Below are 12,161 nucleotides of genomic sequence, written 5' to 3'. Positions count from 1 at the left end.
CAGGCGGCGGCGAGGCGGAGCAGGGCACGCCGCGTCCCCTCCATGCTGGGCCGATCCGCGCTGGCTCCGCCGGCGGCACCGGGGCGGCGCCGGGGCGGGCCGGCGGCCGGGGCGGGGCGGGCGGCACGTGGTCCAGCCCCGACCCCGGAGGAGCGGGGCGGGGGGCCGCTGCCGGCCCGCACAGTGCCGGCCCGGTACCCCACATCTCCGTGTGGGATAGCGCGCTCTCGGTCCAGTCCCGATTCGGTCCCTAGCACCCTCGGTTTGCTTCGCACTGCCCCCAGCATCACCGGCACTCTGGGTTCGGGCAGGACACCCTTGGTCCACTCCGACACTGGCCTCGGCGTCATCAGAGCAGTCACTCCTGATTTGGACAGGACACCCCCGGTCCCGTCCTTCTCCGTTCTGGGAATCCCGAGCCCAGGTTTGCACCACCTCATCACCCCATTGACTGGTTCAAGAGACCTCAGTCCAGGATCTCACCATCCCCTAATCTGCCCTTGCCACCCCCAGCTGAGCCTGACACCCCCACTTCTGCCCCATGCAGGGATGGAGACAGCAGATGAGCCCAACGTGAGTCATCATCCTTGGGCCTCTCTACAGTTTCAAGGTACCTGGATCTGCGGGCACAGCCGGGTGCAGAGCTGCTCCAAGCACCCTGGATATCTGCCCTGGCCAGGGCTCATCCGGATGCTCAATGTGCCACAGCTGGTTTCGCAGGGCAGCCGCTGGGACATCCTTTGTCTTCACATTCCTTCCAGCCTCATCCAGGCACTGTGCAGGCTGAGCCATCCTTCAGGAAGTCTGACTGCTCTCTTCTGGCCAGCATTTCTGAAGAAGAGGGCCCCATGGCATGACATGGTCTGTGCTGATACTGTCTCAGGCTATTTTGGCAGAGGTGGGACTGTGTGTCCCCCTTCTCCATCAGATACCCATGTCTGCAGCACCAGGGGACAGAGGAGGAAAGTAGAAATGGGTATTTCTGTTCCCCAAGAGGTTTTGCCTGCCTTTTTCAATATGGGGCTCCTTGGAAGCTCCTGCCTTCAGCTGTGAGGTAGAAGAGAGTTGATCTGATACAGAACTGATCACACCTTTTACCGGCTTTATAAGAAAAAGTAAAATTAAATGTCAGCCCCTCATGGGAAATGTATTTCTAGTGACTTGCTACTTACTGCCACGAAAACTAGCTGTACCATTTCCTGGCAGAGGTAACTGTGCTTGTACAAATGTCCCAGTTCTAAGGGGAATTATTTAAAACATATTTACAACTACTTAGTAAGTTATAGGAGTCTTCTGCTACCCACAGAAGCTGCAGGGCTACCCAACAGAGCAAAGCCTCCTTTGCTCCAGACAGGGTTGACCTCTCAGTGCTGCAGTGTGCATCACCCGGCCCAGGAGCCTGCCACGTCTTACCAGTGAGGGACCAGGGCATCTCCCCAGGCACCCAGCCCTGGGGAGGGCACAAGCTCTAGGGGACATCGGCGCTGCTGGCTGTCCCCACAGTTCATGAGCACATCCAACGCCTGTGTGCTTGACTCACTGCTCTGCTCTGGCCTGTCCCTGGAGACGCCAAAATGATATCCATCTCAGCTGCCTTAGAGAGGGTGGCTCGCAGTCGTCAAGGTTACCGGTCCCTCTGGTTTAATTAAGCACGGGGTATTTTCAACAGCCGCGGACAAGGAGGAAGGGGGACTGGCATACCCCGAGGGGTTGGTGAGCAGCACCATAACTCTGGGCAGATGAGCCCCCCTGCAGGTCACCGCTATTACTTAGCCGATCTCCGCACTCATTAGGATTATTATTAACACACTAATGAGGTACCTTCGGCCCCGCATAGCAAGGAAGGAGCAATTGGGAGCAAGAAAAGTGACTGCATCTGTGTGACAATGTCTTTAAGATGATACTGCCGATGTCCCACCTTGGAGAAGGGAGCAAAAACAAGGGGAACTTTAACATCCCACTGGTACACAGCCACTTGCTCATGGAATTAAGCAAAACCATTCCCCTTAGACAGCAGGCAGCAGCCCCCCATGTCTTTGTAGGCTCTTGACTTGTTCTTGAGAAGGACTGAAAACACCCTTGCAAATCCTAGCAGCATCTAGATCAGACGGGTCTGGGTAGCATTGAGAGCTGAGGACTTAGAATAACTTCTGAAATAAAGTTTTGTGCTCAAAAACCACAATATCAACTTCTGCCACTGTCACACCTCCCTCTTGCAGTGACTCTATTCAGCTCCCATCCATTTTTTTCTGGCTGCCAGCCAAGTCATGGAGCAGAGCAGAGATGATAATTATGATTATATTAATTTAATAGGAAGAAGCAGATCATAGAAAATAAGTAAATAGAAAATAGTGTCAGCAAAAGAGCTGAAGGGTAGGAGGGAGGGAGGTGTTGGCCCTGGGAAAGATAAGTAACTTCAGTTCTTGGGCTGTGCCCCCAGCCCAGGGTATGACATGGGCTGAGTGTCCCCCGAGTGAGCAGAGCAGAGGTGCAGCTTTGGCCTCGCTGCCGCCATAACCTCCAGCCCTGCACAATCTGAAGAGTGATCACCTGTTTCACCAGCCCAGAGGTGGGTAATTGCAGCAATGGGAGCCCTGAGTAGAGGGATGGCTCTGGGCACGTAGGCAGTTTGCCTGGGCCCTGGGCTCATGTAAATCATCCCATTTCTTGTGCTTTGGCCTCTCTCCCCTCTGCCCTTTTCCAGGGGCACTGGGAGCATGGCTGGTGCATGTCTCAGCCTGGCCTTGCAGAGCCAAGCAGATCCCAGCCTGCCCCCTGTCCCCTTGCAAACCTGCTTTTTCATGAGGATTGGGCATGATTGGTCTTGGGGTAGACAGGCCCAGGTATCATCCCCAAACAGTTGCTCTCATCCTCCAGAAGCTCTTCAGTGCAGAATGAGGAGAGAGGCTGCTCTCAAAGGAAGACATCTTGGCACTTGTAGGGGTTTTCAATTCTCAGGGAAGCTGGAAGTCAACTGACTGGAGCAGAAGAGCTAATCATTGAGTGAGTCATTCTGCCTCCCAAAGTTGAAACATTAAACCAGGTTTTTTTATGAAAGGCAAATTAAATCCCACAAGTCAGAGCCAAGAAAAGAGAATTTATCAAAGAGCAAGAGATGCCACTGGGGGACTTGCAGGCAGACAGAGGGAGCATTTGCTCAGCAGCCCAGGATATTACATCTCCTGTCTCTCCTCCAATGCAAAGAGCACTGCCATTCATTTTTAATAACAATGACACAGGGAGTGGACCTGACTTCAAGGCTGGAATATCATCTTCTTCCCTCTGCATATCTGTCCTGACTCATCTTCTGTTCCAAGAGCTCTCCACAACTTTGTAACCCAGCAAAGAAAGAAAGGAAGAACAAAAGTGAAAAAAAAAAAAAAAGTGGATCAGACAGCAAAGTATCAGAGTTAGAGAATCATTCTGGGCAAGCTACAGTAAACATTGGGACTTCACTGGCTCAGGGAGCCAGGGAAAATTAAGGGTCTGGGAGACCTAAGTATATCAGGGGGCAGGCTGATCAGAGGCTGGGATCACTTGGAGAGCTGAGCAGGGATCCGATAGCATCTGGATACTTGTAGGTCTTGAAGATCTGCAAAAGGGGCTGGACAAAGCAGGGGCAGAGCTGGAGCTGCCCAAGCCTGTGGTGGCTGGGGGGGGACAAGCTGAAGAGCCCTGCAGTGGCAGAGGTCTCCAATTTCAGTGCCACAAAAGGGACAAGTCTCTGCACTGTTCTAACTGCAGAGATAAGGAGTGAGTGCAAGTGTGAGGAGCATAACCAGAGCATAACCTTAGGCTGCTGTGCAGCCTAAGGACACAAAAAGCTGTGCTTTTATCCCAGAGATGATCTGTCTTAGCTGGGGAGTGAGAACAGTGCACCAGGCAATGCAGAAACCCTTTTGTGCCTTGAGATGGGGCAGGAGAGGTGGGACTGATGTCCATGTGTGCTGTTGGCCTCAATCTTCATTGGACTCTATGGCCCCTTTGGGCATCCACCATGGACCAAGATAGTGCAAAACTGTATTTCTGCACTTTGGTGGGTGAATACAAAGTGAATACAGCTTTGTCAGATGTTTAAGGTTTTCCCCTACACAATTGGTATTCAGACATCTCAGAAATTCAGGGGCTGCTGAGAGAAGCCATGCCCCAGGCCTGCCCTGAGTACTGGGGTCTCACCCTTTGCTCCTCGGCTCCCAAGGGCTGGAGCATGGTGTGATAGGCTCTGCCCAGGGCTGAAGCAAGGCACAGTGACACAGGGTCAGTCCTGGCTCATTGTCCCAGTGTTTGCACAGCCTCATGGCTGGGAGCACCTCAGAGCAGGCTGGAGCAAGCCAGCCAGCTCAGTGCCACTCCATGCCCATGGTACTGCCAGGAGCTTAGTTGTAGCCATGCCACAGCACTGTAGCAGGGTGGACAGGCTCCAAATTGTAGCCAATGCAGCAGATGGCCATGATGAGCAGGCAGGGGAGCACAAGACTGTGGCACCGAGGAGCTGTCAATTTGGGCATATCCATCTGCCCTAGAACAATCCCTTTCCAGTTCCCAAGGCAGGGTGTCTGGTGCTGTGCCAGCCTCCTGCTTGGGCTCTGCCCAGCCTCCTGGAAGAATAACATGGAAGATGCTCTGACATTCCCATGTTGCCAGGTCTCATGCAGGGGCATGGGGTGTTGGGTTTGGGCTGACATGGCAACACGGCTTTGAGCACAAGGACATGCTGGCCGCCTCGTCTGCACCAGTGGTGCAGACAGAATTGTTAACCCAGTTTGTCAGCAGGCAGGTGCATCCTTGTCCAGAGGACAGCGTGCAGGCTGCCCTCACAGAGCCCTCCTTGCTGCCAGGAGCATGGGCAGGACACAACAAGGGGCAGGGTATCAGAGCACGGCCCCAGCTGTGCCTTCTCCCTTGCCCTGCTCAGAGCAGCTGCAAATGCTCTCTTACCCATGAGCAAACTTGTCCGTGTTCTACAAAGGCCACCTGCAAGGCTGGCTGAGGGAGGCACAGGTGGGAGGATGTTCCTCCCACAGAACCCATTAAGACGGTTTTCAAAATCTAGGGGTTTAGTGTGTGACTGAAAACCTAAAGGGATCATTTTTTCATGTCTGTTCTGTTAAATGTCCACCTAGGACAGGGGCTGGATAAAGGCCTATGCTGACATTAGTCAAGAGCAAATTCGTGGCATTCCCATGGGGACCCTCTCTTCCAACTCCTGTGACATGACTTCAGATATCCACGGGAGTAAATCAGAGGAGAATTTGACCAATCCTATCCAAAGATGGTTTTTCTTGACAGGTTTCATTACATAAAGTATTTAATGGGTTAAATCACTAAAACATCCAATCTCTTCACAATACTGTGAGGTCCAACCACTGTCTTGGTCCCTTGGGAGGGGAGAGAGACAGTCCCTGTCCCTGTCGTGTGACACTTTTTAAATTTTGGAGCCCACAGAACCTCTGCCGGGGAAAACACCTGCTCTGCTGCAGTGAAGGCAAATTTGCATGGATACATTGCATCAGCTTTCTTCTTGGGAAGGAGAAATCTCCCAAACTTCTCTCCTCCGGGGTATCTCCAAAGCCGGGAGGAAGGGAATTCCCCCTTCTGCCTGCTCTCACCCACCTTCTCATCTCTATTTTTTTGTCCAACCGTGAGTGAACCGTCCGCTGCTCCTTTGCCAAACCGGTTACATTTAAAAAGCCAAAGTGATCCGTCTGGACGAGAGAGTCAGTCCGAGAGCAGAGAGGAGCAAACCGCAAAGCCACAGAGCTGCTTTTTGGAGCGGCCGATCTTTGCATGGAGCAGCCTGGGGGCATCCGGAGGAGAGAGGAATACCCGCCGCGAGCACAGGCATTTACAGGCTGCGGGACCCTTCTGGGATGCGAGAGGAGATCGGCAGAACCGAGAGCGCTGTGACATCTGCGAGACTTTGCCTTTGATGAGTCTCTTTGATGAGTCTTCTAATGCGATGTTCATTTTCCTCTCTCCGGGAAACAGAGGGAGACTACAAAAGTCACTCGTCTTCTGCACATTTCAAGGCTGCAGATTTGCCTCGGTGCTTCTGCCAGCTGTGAGGGGGGACGGGAGCTTTGTGAGACAAAGTTCTGCTGTGATGTACATTTTTTTCTGCTTTCAAAACGTAGGCGTTGCCTTTCAGATACAGCCATGGGAGGGCTCGTAAGATGGTTTTATTTCCCTCTCAAAACAGGGCTCAATAATGTCAACGAGTCGCAGGACCTCATGCAGTGTTACATGAAACACAATGTGAGTGTTTCCAACTGAGATTCAGCTTTGCTGGATCGCTCTGGTGTATTTTAATGATGTTACTTCGCACCAGCCCGTGGAATAAGTGCTTATTCCTGGATACTACCAGTAAGACAATTGCCGGCCAAAAGCGGGGACTACACATATCTTGCTTTGGGGAAAAAAAAAAAGAGAAAAAATTTATGATGGGGAACAGGGCAATTTGCGTAGTTCTGGGATCATTTCCTAAAACGAGCAGTAATAAAAACCTACCACCAGATGTCATCTTAAAGCCAACTAATAACTCCCAAACCAGCAGGGACGGGGATACTGGGGAGTAGGGAGATACTGGGGTTTTTTAACGGGGTACAAAGTCGCAGAGATCACTGGACCCTGACATGGTGAAGGACCATGTAGAGGTTCCAGAGCTGGCTTTGTAAAGTCTTGCTGAGATAAATCCCAGCAAAATGTAAAGCATTGAAATTTGACTTAAAAATAATAAGTTCTAAAAAAAAAAAATCTTGCTAAAAATCCCCATTCTGAGACTCAGTTCTGCTTGAGTATAGAGAGAAGACACTGATGGATCTGGGTAGTTCCATCTGCTTTGTCACTCATTAAAATATGATGGCTATAAAAATATTTTTTTAATGGCTTAATTACCAAAGCATTGCTGCACCCTGTGTTTGAGCTGTCATTAGAATAGATGTTTGCATGTGGTTGATATTTACCATTTGTGAGTGTGGGAAAATTTCCTGTGAAGGAAAGCCAGGAGGAAACTAAGAAAACAAGACATTTTTTGCCCACACACAAAGTACTTTTAATCTGTTACCTGTGCAAAAATTATTATATTTTTTGTAGTTAAACATACAGAGAAAGTTTCACTGTAGACTCGATTGAAATTCTGAGACTAAATTTAATCAAGACATTGCAGAGTAGAGAGATTTTAATCCAACTGTAAGAATAAGTCTCTGTTCAGTATTTAGAGCGGGTGCTAATATTTCCAGCATTGAACTCCCTCAGGCACATTTTGGATCATGCTGACAACACTAGATATAAAATTAATGACTAACGATAATGAGAAAACTTATTACAAATATGGTATGGCAAACATTCTTGTCCAAGACCCTTTTTAGTTACAAGTCTTCTGGTTTTTAACTGTTTGGGATTTGGTTATTGTATCCAAGACTGTACAGTATATGAACTTTGTTTGTTGAAGAGCTTCAGTAAAAATAGCTCAGCCCCCGCCAAAGATGAGGTCAGGGAAAAAATCAGCCTCTCGCCAATGTAAAACAAAACCAAACCCCCCTCACAACTGTTTAATGAGATGTTCTAGTCCTGCCGTGCTTTGGAATGGATACTTGGAATCAAGCAGTGCGTCGCAGCAGGAAGAAAGGTATCTTTTCCCATACCTGTTACAGGCTGCCTACATGTGGATAAGTGATAATTTGAAAAATAACAGTTTGTACGTGAAAAACCCCATGGTTATTTCATCTTGGCAGCCGAACCCTCAGAATATCTGAGCTGGATTAAGCAGGCTCCAGGCAGGGACCAGGAGGGCCGAGCCGTGTGACCAACACCAGGAGCGGGGTGCAGGCAGATGGGAAGAACGGGAAGAGTAAACGCTGAAGTTTCAAGTCCTTGAGAGAGGAGACCAGAGAAAGAGATGAATCCTGTGGGCAACAGAGCAGGGGACGGGTAATTAGGCAATAACAGCAGCGTTACAGTCACGGAGCCCAGCTGCGGTCACCGAGGGCTGCGTGCGAAGGGGTCAGGGGTGGGGTGGGGTGGGGTGGGGACCGGGACCGGGACCGGGACCGGGACCGGCCGAGAGTTCGGGACGTCCAAGCACCCGCCCCGCTGACAGCTTCAGCCACGGCCGCTATAAACACGCGATGATTGGCTGCCCTGCCCGTCCATCACCGCCCACCCCGCTCTCCTACTGGCTAATTCTCTTATTTATAACCCGCCCTCAGGGGCTGACCAATGAGAGCGATGCGCCCCTAGCAACGCCCCCTCTCTTTCCTGCCGCTGCCTCCCGCGTGTCTCCCGGGAGTTGTTGTCGCTCCTGTGATTGGTCAGACTGTCTGTCGCTCAAGAGGCCCAGGACCAATTGGGAAGGGGCACTCACGTGGACTACCTGCGAATGCCTCCGCCCGGTTTCCTTTCTCCATTGGCCGAGAGGCACTGTCCATCACGCTGCGCCTGGCGCCGATTAGCTGCTGGGGAGGGGCGGTTCCCGCAGCCCGGCGCTGTGGGAGGCGGCGCTCGTGTGGAGGAGGAGGAGGAGGAGGAGGAGGCGGAGGCGGAGCCGGCGGTTGCGGCCCCGGGTCCCGCAGCCGGGCTCCCGCCTCACATGGGCCCCCCGCGCCGGCCGCAGTGGCGGGGCGGACCCGCGCTGGGGTGCTGAGGGGCCGCGGGTGGGGGATGCGGCCATGAAAGCCCGCGCCGCCCGCGGGCCCTGCAGGCGCCGCCGCTCAGGTAACGGCCGGCGCGGGGGCGGCGCGGGGCAGGTCCGGGCGGGTCGGCGGCGGGGAGCGGGGCCGCTCTGGGGAAGGGGCTCTCCGCTAGCGGAGGGGTCTCCCTGCGGTGAGGTGAGCGGGGCGTTCCCGGGAGCAGGTGCGCGGAGGGGCCGTGTCCGCCCCGGCGGCGGCAGGTGAGTGGTGGCGGGCGCCGCGGGAAAGCCGCGCTCTGCTCCAGGGGCAAGGGTCTGGGAGCGCCCGGCGCGGGTCTTTGCTCGGCCAGGATTGCCTTGGAAATGTTCGCTTTGCCAAGAGGTGTGAGGGCTTGGCTCAGGTTTTGCTGTTTAAGTGCTACCCTGTAAGAATACGTGAATCACGCGTTAATGACAGGCTCGAGTGTTCAAGTGTATGTGCATATATGCTTGCTTTATGGCCTTCAGGTGAGACGTGCTGTATAAATGTACGTGGTCACTCTTAATGTTGTATTCCTTGGAGGGTCGGAAGGGTTTTTGCTTCAAGTGCGGGGGACTTTCCACTTTGGTGTTCCTGTAAGCGGTGCTGTAATAGTTGAAAGCTACAATTTCAAGAGTAATGAATTGAATTTGAAGACTACTGAGTTGAATTTTATTTAAAACTTTTTGTTTGCCCCTCTAAAAAAAGCAACAGCTAACATTTAGGCTAGTTTATGAGAAGCCTTTGTGCTTCAACTGATTTTTTTTTTTTTTTTTAAATAGAGATCAGAGTTCTAGCATATTTTATTGTCTGCAAAATCAACAGACTTACAGTTCCATGGACTTAATTAGGCAGTGGAATTTGCAACCTAAGATAAGAATTTTTATGAGAAACTCTGACATGCCCTGTGGACTAGTCATAAACCTTTCCATTTAGGCATCATCCTTGGAAATTATTGTTGCATGCCAATAAAAATGTCATTTTCTGATTCTTGCAGTGTTCAGCTGTAGACATGGCTGAGTAATTCCATTGTCCGTTTTGGTTTGTGTAAAACTTTTCATGCAAAACGAGTAGTTTAAACTGAAGGCAGAGGTGTGTTTGCTATACCTGGTGGCAAGTGTTTGCTCTCCTGTTTTTTGCTTTGATTTATTTTGTGGCTTTTCATTAGGATGAACAGCTGGCAGTGGGGCCGAGCACAAATTAGGGCCTACAGAGCAATCCTTGCTTCAGTTCTTAATATTTTTGTGACTGTGGAAGGACACAATTAGTTCAAAAGACCAGCTCTGGTGGCAAAGGCCTCCTTTAACCTAGTTACACCCTCTAATTCCAGATATTTGCTTTTGCCATTGTAATCCTTTATGCAAATGGTTTCACAGACTCATGAAAGAAATACAGGGTTAAAGGAGGGGACTGTTGCTTCTGTGTCTGCTGCAGAAAAGAATGAAGCTTGTGGTTCACTTGCATCATAGGTTCCTTTTCTGTATTCTTCCTGTAGCAGACAACCATGCATTTGCACAATGGCAAAGCTCTTTATTGTGTCCTTGCAGAGTGGCATCTTGCAAACTGGCACAAAAATAAGAGCTCTGCTAGGCAAGATCAAAAAAAGGTCAATGTTAATAATTTTTTCTTAAAGCCCTTTTCTTGCTTGTTAGTTCACTAATATATTCATTTGGAGTGGTGTATTCATCAGTAAGCCCATCTAATAATCAGCAACTGTATCACACTGGCTCCATCTGTTGTCTGTTGCCAAGTCTTCTTTCTGACTTAGATTGTAAGCTTCTTTTCATATGATCCTGTCACTTTTTGTTAAGTTGAACACATTGCTGGTAGTGGCTAAGCCACTTTCTGGTGTGATTGTCCTGTTGGTTGCATTGGAGAAATGTAACAGCTTTCGCAGCCAGGAGTGGGGTTGGTTGAGATAACTTTGCTTTTGAAGGATGACCTTGTACACTCCAGGTCAGTGGCTCTCAAACTATGAGTTAGGCATTTTCCATTGTACAGGGAGCTTCAGACTGGTTTGTAAATACCAGCAGACTTCAGTGTCTGCAGTGCCTTAAGAACAATGTATTTGGGAAGCCCTGTTCTCACTTCAAAAATTCATAAATTAGTGAAGATTGTGTTACTGTTCCGTTTGTGCCGCCGCTACCTGCAGTAAACAAGGTACTTGGTGTTTCACTGTAAGGTGAAACCAGTAACACAGGCTTGTGCTTAGTAAGGGTACACTACAGAATGTGTCTTAAATATTTGTTGAGATGATACTTTTAGCTGGAAAATACAAATATTGACTGCCTTGTGCATAAATATAAGATTGTGTCCAAGAGATGTCAGTCAGGTATGAAATTCAGCCTGTTTACTTTGCCTTCATCCCTCTTTCAGGCATTCATGTTCTCTTTCCTTTGCTGTGCTGGATTGCCTCACTGGCTGCATTGAAACAACAAAAGTTGCTTCCAGTCTCATGTGAAACCCCCAATGCTAATAGAGCTGTCAGCCCTCATCCAAAACCCAGCGGAGAGACTGGGGGGGAAATTCCTAGATTGAGATGTTACAATACCTGTTGGTATTAGAAGGCTTTGATTCCCTTTCTTTTTGTTAAGAGCTCAGCAAATGTCAGCCTGCTGACACCTGGAAGGCATGAACAGCTTCTCAGTGTCTCTACTGAGCTCTGTTTTGTTAAGCAAACACAATGTATTAAAATTATCCATTTAAAGCAGCAGCTGTGTCTTGCACATGATCTACTTGAGTGGTTATTTAACTCTAGCGATGCTCTGTAACTAGGCTAGAGCCTGTCTGCACTGTGGATTGGAGTGACTGAAACCAGGCTAGGGGAGGAATGGATTGTTGCAAGGTCCCTTGTATTGTAACTGGACCCTAGAAAATGCTGGCAGTTACGCTGTGGGCATAAGGATCAAGCGGTTTTCTGTTTGTTTCTTAGTTTTTAATATTCTCCCTCAGTTACATTTGCCTTCTAAATATGTGCTAGAGTTTATGCCTATGCATGATGAAAATATTTTTAAACCTACAACCTTGGCCCTGAATCCTGAGCTCTGCCGTAATAGCTGGTCTCTCTTACTCATTTTAAACTTGGCTACAGTCACAAAATAAATGAACTGTTTGTTTCAGCTTAGCCTCTCGTGGAGGTTTGTTTGCATTATAAAACCATGATGCAGTTCAGCAGACTTCCAGTTTCTGGAGTGGTGTAGTAGGGCTAATGCAGGTCTCTTCTGACGAATGTCAGTCCTAATTTGCAGGAAGGTTGTGCTATGACAGTACTCGCTAGAACTGCGAATTATTCTGTACGGGGGAAATGAAAGCAAAATGTTATGTAAGTGAGAATAGAAAATATTGGGATTTTCATGTTCAAATGCAGTGTTGTAACTAAGACTATAAACTAAACCTAAAGACTTGTCCCATAAAGTTGTCAAAAAAGACTTCGGGATGAGCTGGGCCAAACATAGCCCAAGCTCTGGTATTTGTAGCTACCTCATCTGTAAATATTTCATATTGTCTTCCTCTCAA

General features: G+C 49.6%; 2 protein-coding genes across 4 annotated transcripts in view; one reads left to right on the top strand and one right to left on the bottom strand.

Annotated features, from left to right (window-relative positions):
* Positions 1–59, bottom strand: part of LOC121665796 (mucin-17-like) — a 15,394-nt gene extending 15,335 nt beyond the window's left edge. For 2 of the 3 annotated variants that reach the window (XM_042030570.1, XM_042030572.1), the window contains exon 1: positions 11–59. In XM_042030570.1, coding sequence (XP_041886504.1) covers positions 11–44 — 34 coding nt within the window. In that variant the 5' untranslated portion in view covers positions 45–59. Of the gene's footprint in view, positions 1–4 lie in introns of all 3 variants that reach the window. The other variant, XM_042030571.1, reaches the window with a different exon arrangement.
* An 8,484-nt stretch (positions 60–8,543) lies between these two features.
* The window catches only part of TESK2 (testis associated actin remodelling kinase 2), an 80,049-nt gene continuing 76,431 nt past the window's right edge, over positions 8,544–12,161 (top strand). The window contains exon 1 of the mRNA XM_042030567.1: positions 8,544–8,712. The gene's annotated coding sequence lies outside the window, so the exon portion shown is untranslated. The remainder of the gene's footprint in view (positions 8,713–12,161) is intronic.

Source organism: Corvus kubaryi, unplaced genomic scaffold, assembly GCF_017639235.1.
Source record: "Corvus kubaryi isolate FWS band 111438036 unplaced genomic scaffold, C.kubaryi_AGA036_p1.0 37334, whole genome shotgun sequence".
Lineage (NCBI taxonomy): Eukaryota > Metazoa > Chordata > Aves > Passeriformes > Corvidae > Corvus > Corvus kubaryi.
Note: the sequence above shows the minus strand (reverse complement) of the source record. Positions and strands in the feature narration are given on the sequence as shown.